The following is a 20,696-nucleotide window of genomic DNA, read 5'->3' as shown; positions in this document are numbered from 1 at the left end:
TTAATTCCCCCAGCACCACCATCTATGGGTTTTGACTGAAATGTTTTTGCTACAGCTGACTGGTTTAAAACTTGTTTGAGCCTTTCATGAGTCCATCAGAATGAATTATAATAACTTTGAAAGTACAGTAGGAGGATTTGGTTCAAAGCTCATGTATAGATTGTTTTTACAGGCAAACTGATATAAAACATTTACAGCTAAATGTTGCTGCTGCCACTGTATGTCCTAAAAAGTTCATGAAAATTTAAAAATGAGCAAAACAGACACGCAATGTAAATTCAATATTTTATTTTGAATTTTTTTTAAAGTTTATAAATATAAAATTCTTGTATTTGTGATGCTGAACTTTAAAGTGCAAAAATTATGATACAGCTGATGAGGCAATAACATTGTTAGTAAGGAGTGATCAAACAATCAGTTTTTATAACAATCTTTATAAAAAATTTACAAAAAAGAAAAAAAGAAAGGAAAAAAAATCAATATTATAGATCTGTATTTATAAACTGAATAACCTGAATAAATGACATGAAAACTGAACCTGAACTTGAGAAGAACAGATAACACAAAAACATCCACGACCAACAGTCTGGAGTCAGGAGTGTTTAGGTGAACTTCTTGATGAAGCGCAGTTTCAGGTAAGTTATGATGAGGAAGCAGATGGTCATGATGAACAAGGCCAAGTGGTTCTGCCACATGCCCCAGAGGGAGTAATCGACGCCCTGGTCCTCCAGAACCTTCTCCCCAGAGTAACAGCTGGAAATAGAGCACAAAAGTTCCTCACCAACAAAATAAATGCTGAGATATCTGAGATATGCTGAGATACCAAAAGCTGCAGTTGATCTGATATCACTGGAGGTGAGTCATTCCCCAGAGACTCCCAATTTTACAGCAGAAATTTGCTCATGGTACACCAGAACTGCAGTTCCTCTAATGACCACTTGAGACTGGCTTTATAAACGAGTCAGTCCCCACAGACTCCGATGTAAAAATGTCCAACTTCATTGCAGAAATAAACATGTTTACAGCCTGATACAAAAGCTGTTTTGGCCTAGTATCCATTTAAACAACATCTCTATGGGACTTGAATTGTGTTAAGGCTTAATGTTAGCGGTATCTGTTGTGTTAATAACTTTAATCCCTTTTTAATCCCATTCTCTAAATTCATATTTTGAATTTTGATTGCAGCACAAATTTGTTTTTTTAAACGTCTTGCATTATTTTGGTAGTTATCGGCTTTGTGCTCACAGATGAGCCTGTTTTCCATGTTTCTATCTCATTTAGGAATCCATAGTGAACCTCATCACTCCATGGTTTCTTGCGTGTGTGTCAGTGCTGCTTACTATTGTTGGTCAAGAGTGGTATTCATTTTCTCACAGAATGTCAGCCCGGTGAACTCATTAGCCTGCAGAGCCTGGAGAGATTCACAGACAAATCAACAAACATAACTCAACAAGAATTTCATCTGCAGAAAAGGTTTTTGTAAACCCAGAGGACCAATCCTGCTCACAGTATGCATTTGGAAAATGTAAAAATTACTGAAGAACTCTTTTTAAACAAAATGTTCTTCCAGGTAAGGTGATGCTAGCATTATTGCACAGGAGTGAAAATCTATAGCAAGTTAAAAGGTTTTCTAAATCTTTGCAAATGCCTACTATCATGGTTTATTTCTAAAAGCTGATTTTACCTTATCTATAATTGATAATTAGCACATCAATCAATCAAACTTTATCTGTATAGCGCCCTTTCAGCTGGAGACACAAATCCTCTTTGGGGTTGTTTTAGGAAAGGTAGAGCCAAATGCAATACAAACTAAATGCAATGATGCATTTTGAAAGTAATAACAAAACGTCAAAGAGAAAAAAAAATAGCTTGTAAGCACCACAGGAGAAGAACCAATAGGGAAAAAATTAAATAAGCAGTAAAACTTTAAGTAAACAAAGAACTGCCAGATAAAAGATCCTAAAAAGAGAGAAACATCATAAAATAGAATTAAAAAGTACGATTAGTTAATAAAACAATGTTGCAATGTTGTGTATCATGGTGTAGCCCAACTAACTAAAGTAAGTTTAACAGTTTAGTTGGCTACAGGCCTAACTTAAGGGAAGGTAAGATAAAATTGCTGCAGATATAACTACAGTTAAAAATAGATGTAATTGCCAGTGTTTGTACTTACACTGAGGCCATATCTGGGTATACTTAAGTACTTTAACCATGCGAGCCAGCTGACGATGGAGGGGATGTTCACTAGCAGTCCTGCAAAGATCTGGAGAAAATGAAACATAGCAGATGAGGTGAGTGGCGAGGCTTTGTGTGGTAACTTCAGGTTTAACCTTGAGTTTTCATTTCTTTCTGCCTGTATGCATGGAAGATCCCACATCTACAGAGGTTTTTCATTTCCCCGTATGAGTACCAATTTCAAAACCATTGTATTGATCTGTAAGCCTTTAACACGGCAAACAGAGCACATAGGCCTTGAACTTGTTGACATTTTATAAAATTTGTTGAAATATTGATTTGTGTTTTTATAGCTGTTCTTTTCTTGCTCCCAGACTTTTACCTCTGCCAGAAATAAAACTAAGTCAGTCTTACATGTCACAGGAATCCATTCCTTTAAACAGCATGTTAATTTAATTTAATTAGAATAACCAGCGAATGAAATTCTCCTTTAGGCTGTTGTCTAACTTCAATAACATTAGCATTTCCTGTCTAACCATCATGAAAATTAAAGGTGTAACTTCTCTAAAGCTGATATTTAACTTCTCAATGTCAGTTTTTTCTAAGCGAGTTCCTCATAAATTGATGTAAATTCATATTTTTATAATCTAATAACTGAACATTATGAGATTTGCTTTAATTCAGTTTGCTGTAAACGTGTGTCAGAATCGCAGCCTGATGTTAAGGTGGAACCAGAAAAGGGAAAATATACCCTGGTGCATGCTTGCAAGCACAGTCCCATCATGGTTTTGTGAGGATTTCGATGGAGATCACCATTACAAACGTTATAAACACAGTTTGCATTCTGCACTTTTTGATGGACTTATTGACTAAGCCATTATTATTTAATACGCGATTCATTTATTTATGTTTTTTTATATTATCAGTATAATGTTTTATTACATTTACATATTTATTTAGTTGTATTATTACATTTTAATTAGGCCATTACTTATTACTTGGTTTCCTCATGATGAATGACGAAAAACCTTAAACCTACCTAGAATAGAACTATGTTCAGTTGAGCCTTTTATTTCAACCAACTGGAGTCTTGTGGAGTTGAGTGTATTCATTTTGTATTTGATTTTATGTTACATTTGTAATTTTGTAATAGTGTGCCTTCTTTGTCTGCTCTCCCTTGAAAAAGAGTTGGGGTTTTTTGTTTTGTTTTTTTATTTAAAGGGACTTTCTGGTCAAATAAAGCTTAAATAAAAAATAAACAAGTATGGGGTTAGTCAGCCTGTGAAGCTGAAGGACACTTGTGACTCACATGAAACAATAAACAAACCTATTGGGTCATGAATCAAGTCAAAAGTAGGGTCACTTTTCCATAACCTTCTATACAATCAGACTTCATTTTGAAACAAGAGTCGTTGCCCCCTGCTGTCCATTAGAAAAAAATGCAGGTTTAGGAGATCTTCACATTGGCTTATCTTTTCAGAGCCAGAAGCTACAGCCATCTTCATATATGCAGGTTCTGGTTGTGTATGCACTAATGTTTGCACAGGTGTATGCTGATGTGTGTGCATCACCATCATGAAGACGCAGGTGATTGTCATAAAAATGTTAGCGATGGCCACCACTGTCTGGTCAGCTGAGATGGCGAAAGCCATGGAGGTGGCGGTGTAGGCACACAGAGCGACGGTGAGCATGAAGAAGAAGAAAGCCCCAGCTGTCGGCTTCAGACCTGTACATACACAGACGAAATCATGAATCAGAGTGCCAGGGTTATAATTAGTAACAAAGACGCACAAACGGCACATGATACAAATCCTAACAAACCTCTGATGTGTAAAAGAACCTTGTCTTTATATGTTTTTTGCTTTGGTTTCTGTGATATAAAAATCTGAGAGTCTAACAGTCTTTCCTTCACATATGCAAAGGATAAACAGATCAAGATCAACATTTATAACACAGACCATTAGAAACACTGACACATTGGTTTACCAATCAAATCTGCTCTACTCTGCATACAATTAAAGCATAAACACCAGCATAGCACAGCTTGTCTTCCACCTACCAACCATGAAGTATGCCACACAGGTGAAGACGATAGCAGGGATGGTCCTCAGCGTGATGATGTCAGACAAGATCTTACACAGGAAGTAGACCGATACCCTGTAGTAACCGCTGATATACTCATGACTGCAGAGAGAGAGGAAGACATACAGGAAAAGTTGTGTTTAAAAAAACAGCATCTGTGAAAAAATAATGATAAATACAGGTGAGTGCCATTACTGCAGACCTTTAACTAATAAAGTTGTCAGAAGCATTTAATCTGAATTAGCAAGAAAAAAATCAGCACTTGCATGCAAATGCATAAAAATGTAAAACACCAAAAAATTAAAATTATTGGAAATACATAAACTTAAAATGATTCTTAATAATCCTACTGATCCTTATTAATTGAAAAAACAAACAAACAAACATTACATATAATGTGTTTTTAATAAGTAGATGATAGTTGTCATTATGATATAAAAGGCACTGCAAGAATGTGTGTATTACGATTTTTGTCTTTTTTTTGGCTAAACCTAAAACAAAACAATACATTTTGTGAAAGAATAAGGCAATTAGAGGAGAAGCTATTGATCTGACTAAAAAAGAAAGTAAAGATGTGCATTTCCTGCAAAGAATACCGACTTGGGTCCCTGGATGGTCCCAACAATTTCACTTCATGAACACATCTTTAAAGATAGCAAAGATGCAAACTTCTCAACATGAAAGATGAATTTTACTCTCATATAATGAAAACCTTTCACCCCAAAGTGAATTTAAAAAGTTCCTTAAACCATTCCTTTAAAATATATGAATGCTTGAGTGTGAGACCCACGTGAAGATTTTCCTCTCTGTGATGAAGAGTTCAGCAGCCGACAGGGAGCTGAAACACTGATTCACGACGACGAAGAACAGCGCACCAGTCCTGGAAACACAACCACACCATCAATAATCTCACATCCCAGATTCATCTTTATCATTTGTCTTTCAAATGTGACAAAGACACAAAAGTACTACAGTAGATACCTGTTCTGAATTCCACTCGAATCATTCTGGACATTGAAGAAAAGGGCTCCGACAACCAGAGCGAGGAAGATTGTCACTGCTACCTAAACAGAATTTTAAAAAAAGACACGTATAACCACTTATCACAGTTATTAATGCAAGTTCATTATTCCTTGAGTTTGGGACAGGGAGGTAGTGTATTTCCCAAACCCCTTAAAATGATCTGATGATGCAGTTTCAGTTATTGACACCAGGTGCTGCTCCTGCTAAACTCCCACTGACTGATGACACGTGCACACAGGAAGAGATGAACGGTGATGCAGTGACCACAGAAAAGCCCAGAGGAAATTCAGCAGCAGGCAAAATAACAGTCATGAGAAAAAAAAGAAAACTTTTAGATGAATATGTAGTCATGTAAAAGACTAAGTGCCCCCTTAACTGCTTCCATAGGACTAAGAGGGCAAACATCACCCACAAGCTGCTAATGCACTTGATTAGAAGTCATGTTATCTATTTTGTCTGTTCTGGAGACATCACATATGCGTTAACACAATGCCACAGTATTCACAACAGTGTCAGTCCCGGACTGTGCAATGATCAGAGAAACTGCAAAACATCCAAACATCTATATCACAGACTCTACCATCTTCAGTTAGCATGTTAAATGTTAAATTTCAAGCCAGTACAGTTAGAAAAACACTGAGCAAGTACGGTTTGTTTGAAAAGGTTACAGGAGAGAGCCTCTTCTCTCTAAAGACAACATAGCAGCAGAGTTTACATAGTATATAGTTTATCTGAACAAATCACGAGTCTCCTGGGACAATGTCCTTAGACAGATTAGATAGAGTAGAGCTCTTTGGCCATAATGTGCAGTGCTATAGTCGATGAAAACCAAACTCGACATACCAGCACAACACCTCACACCAACTGTCAACCGGTGGTGGAGAGGTGATGAATTGATGCCTCTGCATTATTCTAGGGTCTTTACCGTACAATGTAGAGTGACAGTTGTTGTGATTTGACACTATAAAAGTAAAAGTGAATTGAAAAAGACAACTGAGGGCTGCTTTTTTTCTTTACAACTACAGGACCGACAGCCATACCAAAGTATTGTAGTGTCAGATGTGTGGCCATCTATCCTATAGCTAAATCTTGCCTTGCCCTGAATTTTTGACCCAGCGTCTTATGTTTGGACTTCTTGAATTGTTTATTTTATATTCAGGTAAATACTTTCTCTTGTAGTGATAATCTGTATTTTACCATTTGTTCTTAATTGTTCTTGAGGTTTTTTTTATATCTAATTTCAGATTTCAGTTATCAGCCTTCCCCTGTGTTCCCCGTGTCTTGTCATATTTTCATCTGTTGGTTTTACTTTACTTTTTGTCATAGTCTTTCATCTCACATGCCTTGTGCTCAGTTTTTCTTCCTCTGTCTTGTTTTCCCTGATTATTTTCAGTTGTGTTCCCTGGCATTTTCCCACTTCCTCAGTTAATGTTTGCATTTGTTCTTTGTCATGTTGTACTGATTGTCCACCCTTGTGTTACTTTGTGTTACCTTGTACGTAAATGAATGCCTGCAAAACCCAATGAACTGAATCAACGTACTACAACGTACCCCCACAACAGTGTGAGAGACTGATGAAGACCTAGAGAAAATGATTACTTTAAGGAGGCTTCTGAATCATAGTGAGCCTTTATTGTAGCTTGCAGAGATTTGCTTTGTGTCAGCACAATGTCACTATAGTAACAAGTGTTTATCAATATAAATGAACTAATCCCATATTGATATTGATCTTATTACTTCCCTCTTAGACAGTGAAGATACACATTCCCCAAACTGGACAGTTCTTCTTACATAAGTGAATAAATAAAGTGAACTTTACGCAGACTTACCTGAGCGATGGAGGTCTGCGGGTTGAGTACGAGGTTGCGAAATGTCCTCTTGAGAACCCATCTGAACTGCGTGAAGAAGCCGGTGGTGTAGGTGATGGTTCTGAAGGGAGTAGTAGTGACCACCTTCTTTCCCTGGACGATCCTCTCTGAGACAGATAGAAGGTGGCAAAGGTTTGAATTACTTTACATTTAAACAAATGCTCATGTCTGTATGAACTAATGTCTTTTGTGCACATTTAAAGTCATTAGCATGTCCTGTGAAGTCCCAAAAATGGGGAGAATTTAAGGTCCGAGTGGCTAAAACACTATTAACATAACAGTAAAGTTTCACAGTAAAACCAAAATAAAGACAACATAAATTTGAGACAATGTAGTCATTCATTATCTCTCTGTGGTTCATTTACATCAAGATGCAATTATTTGGAGAATTTTTGACCAATTTGTACTCACTATACCTCTTTTTTGTAGCCATCTAGCTTTGTTAATGGTCACCCAACACATTTTTGTAACAGTTTCAGATACAAACATTAAAAATCAATAAATACTGAAGCCTTCTTTTGGTACCCACCCAGCTCTGCTTTGGTCTCTTTGTAGTGTTGACAGTTTCTGTACTCCTCCACCAGTTTCTCCCCAATCCCTCTTCGGGAATTCGACATTGATTCTGAATCCGGCTCTAGATCTGGACAAAGAGAGGTCTGGTCAAGTCTAAAGTTAGTGCGGTCACAGAAAAAAACTAGGGTTTTATATTATTACTTCTAATCATATAATCACTGGCATATGTCACAGAATCAGGATAAATCACTTTACAATTACAACTACAGCAGTGTGGATGTATTACTAACATGCAAGCTGCAAATATGTGGAATTAGAAAGCATTTTTTCTTTATTTTTTTTAAGTTGTCACTTGCATAGTGTTCAAAACAAGCCAAATATTTTAACCCAAACAAATTCAAACTAATGTCAAATCAAGTCTAAATAATGTCATGTGTCCTACAGTGCCTGAATGCAGCATGTGTTACAGGTTCACTTGAGGGAATGTTGATTTTGCACATATTTCTGCAGCAGTTTCACACCTGGTTGACCAGTGAAATCTAAAAATTAATGTAGGACAGAAGAGGGCGCCTTCATCCTGCTAACAGAGATGTAGTGGAGTTGTCTCAAATTATGGACAGCTTGTCCATAACATTTTAAAATACAATGTATTTTTAATTAGGGTAAACATTTCTATAAGTATTTTGAGTCATTAGTAATACCCTTTTGGAGAACAAAAAAAGAGAATAAAGGCAACCACTTTTACCTAACCACCGTATGCTGGACAGTTGGTTAAAATGTGTGTTTCGGTTTCCACATGAGAGAAGTGTAAACTTCTCAGTGCTCAAAAAGTTTCAGGAATATTTGTCTTCATGTGTTTGGATGTTGTTGTTTCTCTTCTGTAACCTAATCATCATGATTATGACGCAGCTGATATTGTGAGTTAAACACACTGTCTGCTGAACAAAAGTTAATGTTCACACTTTAATGATTTCATGTTTGAACCAACTAAAGCTTCACAGGATGAATTCTCAAAAAACTATTTATCTACTGTGCTTTTCTCGGCAATGTTTCATGTAACAGCAGAAAGCCCTATGAATATTATAGAGGGCAAAGTTGTAACTCCCACTGTGACCTGATAGTGGCAGAGTTGTCTCATTGTTATGTTGGCTAAACCCGAAAACAGTGATACAGAAATGTGTCCATTTGGTGTTTTAACATAAAATGATGGTGCAGCAACTGGGTATCAGCGTTAGTGTAGAACAGCATTTTGACTGATACTGGATGGTGTTTGATGAGATGAAAAGGGAAGACTTGACACTACTTCTAAAAGCTTCTTGCTCTGAATCTTTTTTTTCCCCCAATTTGTCCACGCTCGACTGCAAAAACTGCATGTGATGGTTATTATTATTATTATTATTATTATTAAGAGATTTTCCAAACAAGGTAGGGTTACCACGATGGCTTACACCTCAGAGGGTCTTTTTCCCCCAATGCTGTCTTTTGGTCCAGAACAAACTTACACACCTTCTGTTTTCCCACTGTTGAGGGCGACGGCGGTCGAGTCTCCGTTGATGACATCCAGGAAGAAGTCAGCAGGGTTGTTGTGGGGCTCACAGGTGTATCCTAGGAAACAGTTTTTAAACATTATCACAAACCTCCCCTTTCTGCCGTGTTGCATCTTGTTGGGTTAAAGTTAATCACGCGTGCTTACCAATGTCTGAGAAGTACTCCAGTGCACTCCGTGCTGGGCCATGATAAACCTGACGTGTTTTATAATGGAGAGAAGAATTAACATGTAAGTCACAGTTTCTTCCACAGGTACCTCGAGGTTAGCTCAGTGAAAATGTTTACATATTTCAATAAGCAGCATTTAAAGGGGACCTGATGACCGTTGACTAGCAGGGTGAGGCTGTCGAAGAGGCGGTAGATGGTGTATCGAGGCTGGTGGATGGAGAGGATGATGGTGCGACCATTGTTTGTCATCCTGGAGTAACAGGAAAAAACTGTTATTTAGCTTAAACTTATTCAATGGATTTTTTTTTCATCTATCATCGTTATCCATTTAGTGTTACTACTATTGCTACTACCATATGATGCAGCTTGTGGCTTTCACTCTACATTTTGCTAAATGAAGTTACCTTTGGTCTGCCTTTCTTTCCCTTCCTATCTGACAGCCTTTGGTCTTCTCGCTCATGTTTTTGGTTAGGGTTATCCTAACCTTTCACTTTTATTTCATGGCAGATGTTTATACAGCCAGTTTTTCTCTACAGTTCTACATTTCAGCATTTGTTTGGCCAGAAAGTGAAGACCCCATTAGGGAAGACCTCAATCGTTCTGACGTGGTCTGACCTGTATAGAAGAACAGACTTCACATCTCTGTTCTGTTTTGGTCTTCTATGTGAACTGCCTTGATTTTCATGAAGTGCCAAGCCCAATCAAAGAACCCAATGCCTTACACAATCTGAACTTGGTATCCTCCTGGATCCTTTTATCTGTGCTGACCAGGCTACCGAGATAAGGGAGACCTTTAAGCATATGCCAGCTATTTGTCACCAGCAGTTAAACAGTCATAGGTGGGGTCTTAATGTTAATATGATGGCCTGAAGAAACTGTACACAGTAGTTTTTTAGTAATGAGTTAAATCTTTTTGCTGTTTAAAAGTTCTGTTTCTTGACTCTAGACTCTTTGTTTCTTCTAACAGCCCACAGACTGATTTTTATGTGAAAAGGTTTTCGGCAAAAACTCCAATTAATCTGATGATTGTGCGTCTGAGTCAATCTCTTTCCTTATTATTATGCTTTATTATGCTTTTTTGTTTTGAAAAAGAACATTTCTGCAAATGAAGCCCAGTTTTGGTACTTTTGGTTTTATTTAGAGCATTTTCAGTTTTGATACTGTTGTTTTTACACTTGGTTGATATTTTGGTAACCTTATGCAATTAAGCTCATTCAGCAAGTTGAGCTTTGAAGAATATTTTGAAGAAAAGAACAATGTTCAGTATTCACATTGCATTTTTGCTAGGAAATGCTTTTTCTAGTTGCTTCTGCTCTGCTCCTCGGATAAACAGCAATCAGCGCTAGCTAGCAATCTCCAGAAAAACACAGACCCCATGTTTCATCCAGCAAATGTTGTCTAATTGAACCAGAATTCAGCTATACTTATTACATCAGTCCTTCTTGCTTTTTAATCTCTGATAAAACATTTTACATTGGAAAATACTGTTATAGATAAGGTCGCTCGGTTCATCCAAACCCCTGATGCAGATCTGGAAAACTGGCCATTTTTAAATGATAATATCCCGTAAAATCATCACTATTTAGAGTAGTGATGTTTGTTGGCTAGCTTACCCAGTGATTTCATAGATTTAAGGACATAACTTCCATTCAAACTCAGCGTTAGTGTTCAAGGTGTGGACGCATGATATAGATGGGCATCTTCATGGCATCAGCACTAGCACTAAAAATGTGTGTGTGTGTTTTCACCTCTTGAGCAGCAGCAGCACAGAGTTGGCCGTGCTGGCGTCGAGGCCCGTGGTGGGTTCATCCAGGAAGAGGACAGGCGGGTCGATAATCAGCTCCATCCCAATGTTTGTCCTCTTCCTCTCGCCACCAGAAATCCCACGAATCAGCTGAGTGCCCACCTGCACAAACACACTTCTGTCAGACCTCAGTATCTTTCCTTTCAGCCTGTCTTCCAGTTTTTCTCTTTTCATGTTTCTTTGTGCCTTTTTTCTCTCTCACGTCTTTGCTCTTTTTAGCTTTCTTTTGGATACTTTCATTCTTCCTATATTTTAGAGTCATTTTACCTATTCTATTATTCATTTGTACCACTTCTTCACTTCTTGAATGTTTTTTAGTTTTATTGAGCTTTCTTTCTTCTCACCTTGGAGTCGGCCACCCGGCCCAGTCCCAGCTCCTTGATCAGTCTGTCAACTTTCTGCTTCTTCTCCTTCTGGCTGATGCTTGATGGGAGCCGCAGGGCTGCAGAGAAGGTGAAGTTTTCCCTGACTGTCAGAGTCCCCATCACCACATCGTCCTGCAGACAGGAAGCTACTGTTTAGATAAAAAATCTAACACTTAAAAGTGACCAAACATTTCCTCCTGCCAGATGAATTTTTGTTTCAAGGCCATCTTTTTAACTCAGTTTAATTTCCACAGGTGTGACTTATGACCTCAGTATTTCTAAAACAATTAACTTTATGCAACTCAAACAGACTTGGCCTAAGAAGCCGGTTTTATTGTTGCAGGAAATCTCTTCCTGCCCTGTCCAGGAAACTCTGCTAAATCCTGTCGAACTTCCTGCCTGCTTCACCCACCTGAACCACATAGCCAGAGAGACACTTAAAGTTCGGGGGCTGAGGGGCTCCGTCAATCAGGACCTCTCCTGTCAGACCTGCAGGGTCCTTTCTGGCTGCCAGAACATCCAGAAACCTGAAACAAAAAGGCAAAACTCAATCACAAATCTGGTCTTGGTCAGGAGGTTTTTATGCAGACATCAACTCACCCCATCTACAAGGATGGTTGCTTTCCTGTTACACACCATCTGGATTAACCAAGGCAAGAATAGGCTGTCTTTGCTAATCAGCTGGCACAAAAATGGACGGGAAGTTTGAGGGGAAAAATAGCAAAACGTTCCCGTTTTATTTCCTGTAATGTCTTTTCCATGTGCCGGGGAAACTGTTTATATTCAAACTATACTGGATTGAAGAAGGCTTCATCGTTCTGTGTAAAGACACAAAAAAATGTTTTTTTTCTTCCAGCAGTTAATGTATACAGTACTTCCTCTACACTGGTGCATCAACCACCAGCTGTTTATCTTTTAACAAAAAGACAGACGTCTTCTTCAGATTTTTGTTAAACATGAATGGAAAATATTCAATCACGTTTGGAGCCCTATTCTCCCTTTTTCTTCCTATACAAACACATTTGCAGCACTCACGATGACTTCCCGCTTCCCGTGGCTCCCATGATGGCGTTGAGACCCGGCTTCATGAGCCCACTGAGGGAGAGAGAGCAACAAAAAATATTATCAGTGGTGATTCTGTAGATGTGCAGATGTGAGGGGGTTTCACATGAAAAATGTTTTAATAATTCATTTCATAAACAGCAGTCGGCAAAAGTTTGGACACATTCATTTAAGGTTTTCAGCTTCTTAAATTTTAAAATTTGCTGTGTTTTTTCTTTACTTTTCTATGTTTAGATACTTTTAGAAAAAGTATCAGCTCAGGCGTTTAGAAAAATTTTAACTCTTGGTTGAGTGAAGTCACTGTGGTAACTGTGAAATTAATCAGCAATAATAAGATGCAGTACTTTAAAATTTAAATTCCTAAAGTTGAATGGATTCCTAATAAAGATTTAATGTTGATCTTATTTTTTACTGTGTAGGAATAAAAAAAGGGAATCTTCTTCTAGCTGAATTGGGGAAACCAAAAAATTCCAACAGTTCTTGAAAGCAAAAACTCTGTGCTCTTCAGTGATTCTCAGGGTCATTATGATCATCCTGGGCAGTGTCCCACAGCCAAATCTCAGGGAAATGGGAGAACCCCCCCCCCCCCAACAGCAAACAGCAAAAAAGAAACAATAAAAAAAAAAGAAATCAAATACCTTATAAAATGTTAACTTTCTGTAGAGCTCCATCCCACTCACTCACTCTCGCTACTCTCTACCAACCTTCATCTTCACAGTGCTGCTGTGCCTAGGATTAAAGTAATGACCCTATTATCACTGAAAGGCTCCGAGTCGCTGCTTTGGAATTCTTTCAATTAAGAAAATGGTTCAGGAGTTATGGAGGTTTTTAAAAAAAGCTGCAAAACACCCATCTGACACCAGCAACAAGTTGGGTTCTAAAGGTTAAGGTTGGTTACTTTTCCCAAGAAGTTTTTCTCTGAAATGATTAAGCAGTTTGAGTTCTGCTTTTCTCTAGAGTGACTTTTGTGATACTACAGAAGTCATGCTGCTGTATTTCTGAGGAACTGAAAAGGCTTTTTCCAGCAAAGTTACGAGTTTAGTAGCCGTTTGGTTAAGGATGTTTCGTAACACTGTGATTCTTATTCTGCATTTTCCCTCATGTGCACAGGAATGAAGACTTCCTGTATTTTTTTTTAACTGCCACTACGCAAATCTAAACTGTACTAAACTATAACCATGATGCAGCAGTTTTATATGCACATGTACGTGATAGTCGCCTCTCTCTCCTTCATCCCTTTCAGGCTAATACTGTTTTTTTTTCTTTTGTTCCTTTGTTTGTTTCTTTTTGGCCATTGCTGGTATAGTTAAAGTATAGTGAATTACCACAGGCATCTGAAACCCCAAACCACATGGGCACACTGTTACGTGTCTGTCAGGGCATTAGTCAGCAATTTACTGTTTTGGAAAAGTAAAATTAATTTTTTTTTTAGTCACTTAGCCATTTAAGTGACCCCGACAAACACGGGGAGGTGACTTCCTCCTGCTCAGACTGTCCTGTCATTCATTCAGCAGATCTTAGAAAACATGACTCTGCAGCTTTGTTTAGATTCATGCAAATGAGAAACCTGCCGTTCCTTCCATGCCATTCTTTTCATTGCCATTTTGAGCCCCACTCCCATCCCACTGCACTTCTGTGCTCAACAAAGGGTCTTATATTTTGATAAATTTTGTGTTACACTGTAAAATGAAACGAACTGTCCCCATATGATGACACAGTTTTAAACATGACTCTGTTAAAAAGCGATGTTTTGTTTTTTATAATTATGTGATCCAAATAATCCCTAATAACTAAGATAAATTAAATAGTCCTGGAAAGCTATTGTTTCTCTGTTAAGTGAGCAGGAAGATGAACCTCTCAATGGACAACTCAATCTACATTCCAAAACCTCACGTAGGGTTATAGGCCCCTCTCAACGGCCAGAAAAGAATGATATCGCAGATAAAAGTGGTTGCTGAATTTCACTGATATTTCACAATCTCTGGTTCCCTCATTGCAGCTCCTCTCTTCCTGTTTGAACACCCCTTTAGAGATACGGTGAGTTCAGACAGCCAAAGATATCTTGAAGTACAGTTGCTACTCCTTTGTGTTAAGAGGAGGTAGTAGTTTGCTATTATTTTATTATTAGATTCCCAATCTCCAAATGGAGGCACCCTTCGGAGATTTGGAGACCTCTGAGTAAACCGAAAACTTGCTTGAGAGATTATATGTTTTGTCTGGCCTAGCAACATTGCTGGGAGTGAGTCCTTGACGACCAGCCTGCCACCACAGTAATTAAGTAATATATAAACAATTTTTAATGATCAAAAAATTCGATTCCTGCTTTTGTTTCTTTCACTATCTACTATACAGATGACTTTGCTTTTTTACACAATTGGTCTACAGTAAAAAAAAAAAAGAGAAAAGATTCTAGTTAAAAAAAGAAAACTGATGATATCTCTGAGATTAAATGCACAGAAAGAGTAAGATCACTGCTCCACCGAACTGCTCTAATGGACAGAATGAATGGATGGGGTAGCTCGAGAAGAAGGCGACTGGACCTGTGTAAGTTTGTGAGGATGTTCCATCTCTCATCCAAGTGACTCCACTACAAAAGGTGGAGTTATGTTTTGTTAACTTTACCCTTTTTCTATAGTTTCCTTCTTTTTCTTTTTTCATCAGGTTTTCCTTTTCACATCTTATCACAATTCAGAATCCTTTGCGTGTATTCTTCGCGTGACAATGGCGTTGCTGATAATTTAACTTTCATTACGCCCAGACAGGTCAGTTTCTGGCCTGATTATAAATGCACAATCATAAATGATGGTAAAGTCAGTTTTAATGCGCTCCAATATGAGCTGTCACAGCAGGATACATCCTTTATTCTCATTCAAACAGGTTCAACTAAAGCACAGACCTTCAACTTCGTCAATGATTACACATGTCCAATAAAATCCCACAGGTACAAGTCATTAAAATCTGCTCACAAATAAACACACCTGCTACACTTTGACCCATTAAGGCTTTCATAACTTACATATGTAACAAGACTTTGATCGTTTTCATAACAGAGTATCCATGACTTTGTCTGCAGACATGTGTTTGTGTAGTAGATTTAACTCTACCTTTACCCTATATTTACCCTGACCCTATAAAGGTAAAAGCAACTTTCTTTAGAACGAATGTGAAAAGTTTTTGATGCAATTATTGTCTTTAACAAAGTTTTGAAGGTAAATGGTCTCCATTTCCAGGTTGCACTTTTCACAGTTTCACTATAAGCAAATCGCAATTTGCAAACAAGGTGATATCTTTGTCGATCGTCAACATGAGACCAGGGCCATCTGTTAGCAACCACAGCTAACAAACATTTCAATGTTGAATATTTATTGGCGGCCAGCATTTTCATGTCTATTCGTGGCTGAAAAGTTGTTTTTTAAAAACTGAAGTTGAACAAACATCAGCAACGTTAATTCAACTTTCATTTATTTTTGGAGTTCTTACCCACATAGTAAAATTGTTATGGCCCAATGTGCTTACACATGGCCCACATAGAGCAAAGAATGACGGCCCTTTGGTGACCCACACATGGGTCAGCTGCAGACACACTGCTGGCCCTGTGCTGGCCCAGAACAGTTTCAGCTCTGGCCCCAGATGTCAGCCTAATGTGTACCTTAATCAAGCCATGTAATAACAACGTGTGCCATATTTAGTAACATGATAAAACTCTGTTCAGACAGTGAATGGACTGATTCTTATTCGCTTTTCTACTCTTGCAGAGTACTCAAAGCACTCTATATAACATGCCACATTCACCTAATCACACAAGCACTTAAACTGAGTGCTTCCTAACTACATTCACTTCCAAACCACAAACCTCTCCGATGCATCCATCAGAGTGTAAATGTAGGATACTTAACATGCAGACTGGAGAAGCCAGGGATCGAATCACTAACCTTCTGATCAGTAGGTGACCTGCTCTACCGCCTGAGCTACAGCCACCCAATGGTAAACATGAGTAAACCCTCACTAGGTTTTGGATAAAGTGTACACTCAAAAACCTGTCAAACCTACATTCTGGGCCAGACCTGCATGCTATGTGGGTATATGTCTATGTTTGTTAGAATACGAATCATATGGCGGTTTTCTAGCAGTACCCTGCACCTATATGTGACTGATTTCACCAAGTGACTGCCAGTAACCCCTCTCCAACTGGTCAGGGAATTTTTTTCTAGTGACCAATGGTTGCTAGGGGATTGGCAACTAGTCTCTAGGTTTTGTGAGTAGGGCCTTGAACCGCTGAATTTCAATTGTTCTCAAAAACTCTCGGCAACAAACGAACAAAGAAAATAACCATAAATAACCTACACATAAAACATAGGGCTGGGGTTATTATCTATGGCAACTTAGACCTCAGAGTAATGTAACTGTTATTCGACTTTTATTAGCTTTAACTCCATAATCTGCATGGCTCATCTGACATTGTTAAGAACCTGAAGAAGCTCAACTGTCAACAACCTGGAGAACTTTCTTACTAATCTTTGCTTTAGTGTTATAGTAAGTATCAGTTTAAATGTATTAATTCTGGCTCTTATAAAGTGTTAAAACTTTGCACTTTTGATTCTGTAACTTTTACACCCTCAACTTTCTTGCCAAGTAAAGTTTCAAACAAACTGAGGCAGTACAGCATCCTGTACCTGTGCCTGTTTGTTGGTTTAAGCCCAGAGTCATTGTCTTCTCACAGGCTTTTGTATGTACAGTATGTGTATGTGTTTCACAGAGTCAAACTGGGGAACCTGAGTCTCCCGACAAAGCAAACTTCCTTCCTTTGCCTCCCAACATGTGGGAGTGTTTGAACCAAGTGAACCTTGATCGTGTCACGTTTGCATCCCAGGTGGGCTCCTGGCAGCACGTAGACAAATAAACACACAGTAGCTGCACATGCAGACTGTGCATTACCAGTTTACCACAATATGGGCTCATGCTTACAGTCACCTGAGGGCTGAAGCATGCGGATTGTAGCATCAGAGGAATTTCTTGTAAGACAAAGTAAATCTAAGCCAGTTTATTGCAGTTTGGTTGGTAAACTTTAAGAGGCAAAGTGCATCACTACAGAAACAGTGAGGTGAAAAGATATGACTTAAAAGGCTGTTAGTCAAGTTGTAAATCCACAGTTTTTCCTTGAAGCTGATTCATTATCACAAGTCCTGACAAAACCTGAGCATTTCCACCCTCTACACATATATACCACGTGACTGTGTGGTATATCCTCGTGTAAAGGGCGTGCTCTTTTTGCCGATTTTTATTCATGCTGTATGTTACTCTGCTGATTGTTAGAGCATGTGATGTAAGACAAGGTTACATGTGCTCTAACAATAATGCATTATCCAAGCTGATCTTATCTTATCTTTAAAATACCTGACTGCATGTTTCTTTTAGTAGAGAAGTGGTCAAATATGGGCCTGCAAACATGGGCCTGCAATTGCGTCTAACTGAACCCAATGGATTGGTTTCCAAAGTGTGAAAACTGCAGTGAACTGCAGTGAAAATTACTTAAAATACATTGTTAATGTTTTTTATGATGGCTGAATAACTACACAGGAGTGGAAAGTTACAAAATTTGTTGTCTCACAATTTTGAAAAAAGGAAGGTAAGCGGCATTATGCACAGCTGATTGAAGATGAACTGTTGCAGCTATAAGCTATGCCCTCTTTGAAAGGCGTGAAAAGATTTGAGATTTATATCTTTCAGATTTCCAAATCTTCCAAGGACATAAATTTAATCAGCACCTTACAAAAGCACATCAACAAGAATTTACTTAGTACTACAAACTTCTGGCAGAAATGGACAAATGACAAAGAAATATTTATGTAGGGCATCATATGAGAACTGAAGGCTATAAGAATATAATACTTTATTCAATAAATCAAGCACTGATTTATTGATTTAAATAACTGGATTTTTTTTTTTTATTATTTTTGAACCACAATTTTTTAAATGTGTTTAAAATGACGAGTAGCCTGTTGTTTGTAAGCTTAAAAATAAAACATCTGTTGTCCTCGAAGTTTAAACACACCAGTCTACTCACTTGAGGTCGATGAGGATGTCTTTGGTCGTGGCCTTCTTTCGGCAAAAACATCCACCTCCCTGTTTCACCTTGTAGTGAATATTGTGGAAACTGACTGTTGCACCGTGCATCTGTTGTCTTGAACGGGAACCTTTAGAGGCTCCGTTTATCCCCATTTCCATCGTCTCTTCGTTGTCTGACATCCTTCAGTTGTCTCCACCTGTATGCACAACACTGAAGAACATTTTTGCTGTAAATACCATTTCTTAATAAAAATCTTATCTTTTACATCTCTTGAGGCAACGGTTTTGTTTTTACATAACAAATATCACCATATCTTGTCAATTTTTAAAACCAAATTTGAAGCAATTTGGTTTGTTTCAAATCCTTACTTTTTGGATTTCCATATAAAAATGCCTATTTTACATCAATATTAACAATAGCAGATTTAAAAAAAATAATATTACAATCCCGTCGCTGCATTTTTGTGCTATTTTATGAAATTACGCTCATTGCTGCTAAAGTTTAACTTGAAGTGAGAGCTGCAGAGAGGTCATTTACTCTCGTCTCCTCAGTGCTGCTGTCTCAGAATGTATTCTGTTAAAATTTGGGAATCTACAACAAAGCAAAGCCATATGAACAATGTCTATGCACTAATGTCTATGTAGCTTTAATTCAGGTATGTATTTCAACTATTACTATATGTTAGAGCTATAACAAAGACCAGATGTTTAGATAACTGAAGAAATTTAAAACACATGCAGCAACAGAGTTCACTTACTCTTAAACCCAGCATCAAGTTCGGATATTTCTTTAAGTGAGTCAGACCCACTGAAGAAACACTGTAGACGGCGTTTTGTTGTGTTTGCCCGAGTCTCTTTCCTAAACACTGTTTACAAGGATGAAGCTAAGCTATTCCCACAATCTTTACAGATTTAAACAGATATACCTTTAGAATATCTGGTAGAGTCCCAAAAGCATTTTCCTCCCCATTTACAAGGATGGGTTTCAGAGTCTTGGCTTTTAAGCCAACATTAAGAAGTCCCAAGAACAACTATCTACAGTTATCTAGAGCCGCAAATGAATGAAGCGGGTGGTTTCCTGTCATTTTCCCAATTAATGTTTCGAATATTTCTGGAATATGGCCCCACTTTGGTCAGAAAGTTGACGTCAACTTTTCTAAAAACAATTACATTTTTACATTATTGTTACTGGATTCGGTTTTTTAAGACTCATTACCCAACGGTACAAGTTCACACTGTTTTACCGATGTGTAAACTGAAGCTGGGTTTGTTGAAAATACCGTAAGGGTCAAAAGTTCATATGTAAATTGCTTGTAGCATCCGGCCTCTGCATTAGACGCTTCCTGCAGTGCTGATGATCGGGCATCTCAAGTCTAATCTGATGAACTCAGAAGCAACACAGTTTAATCTTAATGTCTGCTTTATACCACGTTAATGAAAACACGCTCTAGACTCTTCCATCTCAGCGAGAGCTGATTTTAGATTTCAAAAATAGAAAAAAGATACACGTGGCAAAAACTCAAAACAAAGACACTATCTCTCACCTGCTTTAGTCGGAAAACACCAGTGAAAACAGCTACTGACAGACATCCAAACCGCAGCAGGCTTACCAGGAAACTGCAGTGAGTCAGACTGCAGAGCTAAATGCGTGCTTGGCAGGGCTAGAGAGGTTTGTTTAGGACATGTGCTCGGCCCAGTTTTATGTCTGAAAGGCGTGATAAGAGAAGTAGGGAGGAGGGCACTACTGTCTCTCTCTCTCTCTACCACTCCCCCCCCCCCCTCTCCTCTCCTACAATGGTGAGGTTCCTTATGAGTTCCTGGGTAAGCAGCACTGCTGTTAAAATTTGCACTTGAGATTTTTGTTTATATCATTTTTCACTTGACAAAGGCAGGGCTTTGAATTTTATTGGTGACCCTAAGGGGTGGGTGTGTGTTTGTTTCAAAAGGTCATTTACCTGCGCTTTCATTATAAAACTTGTGACTTACCGAAGAGAGTTTCTGAAAAAAGACCATTTAAATAAT

The 20,696-nt window shown here is 38.2% G+C and overlaps 1 protein-coding gene across 1 annotated transcript; it reads right to left on the bottom strand.

The window, feature by feature from the left end:
• Window positions 1-331: 331 nt before the first annotated feature.
• LOC134617012 (broad substrate specificity ATP-binding cassette transporter ABCG2-like) lies at window positions 332-20,327 on the bottom strand. Its single transcript, XM_063462157.1, has 18 exons — window positions 20,219-20,327; window positions 18,673-18,885; window positions 12,582-12,641; window positions 11,959-12,073; window positions 11,526-11,678; window positions 11,126-11,283; window positions 9,525-9,627; window positions 9,355-9,403; window positions 9,168-9,266; window positions 7,678-7,788; window positions 7,110-7,255; window positions 5,239-5,321; window positions 5,048-5,137; window positions 4,235-4,359; window positions 3,747-3,901; window positions 2,174-2,263; window positions 1,341-1,411; window positions 332-753 (listed from the first exon to the last, which is right to left on the bottom strand). The coding sequence occupies exons 2-18, from the start codon at window positions 18,852-18,854 to the stop codon at window positions 603-605; spliced, it is 1,941 nt and encodes a 646-aa protein (XP_063318227.1). The 5' UTR covers window positions 18,855-18,885; window positions 20,219-20,327; the 3' UTR covers window positions 332-602.
• Window positions 20,328-20,696: the final 369 nt, after the last annotated feature.

The sequence above is a fragment of the Pelmatolapia mariae genome, linkage group LG3_W, assembly GCF_036321145.2.
Source record: "Pelmatolapia mariae isolate MD_Pm_ZW linkage group LG3_W, Pm_UMD_F_2, whole genome shotgun sequence".
NCBI classification, from domain to species: Eukaryota; Metazoa; Chordata; class Actinopteri; order Cichliformes; family Cichlidae; genus Pelmatolapia; species Pelmatolapia mariae.
The sequence above is the reverse complement of the archived record's forward strand: the minus strand, read 5'-3'. Positions and strand labels throughout refer to the sequence as shown.

Bases quoted from the DNA above. Each gene is read 5' to 3' on its own strand.
- LOC134617012 (XM_063462157.1), bottom strand. From the start codon at position 18,854: ATGTCAGACAACGAAGAGACGATGGAAATGGGGATAAACGGAGCCTCT. The intron at 11,284-11,525 runs GTGAGAAGAAAG...GTGTTTGTGCAG, and splicing joins GCCGGGTGGCCGACTCCAAG to GTGGGCACTCAGCTGATTCG. The intron at 3,902-4,234 runs GTAGGTGGAAGA...GTGTATGTACAG, and splicing joins TGTGGCATACTTCATGGTTG to GTCTGAAGCCGACAGCTGGG.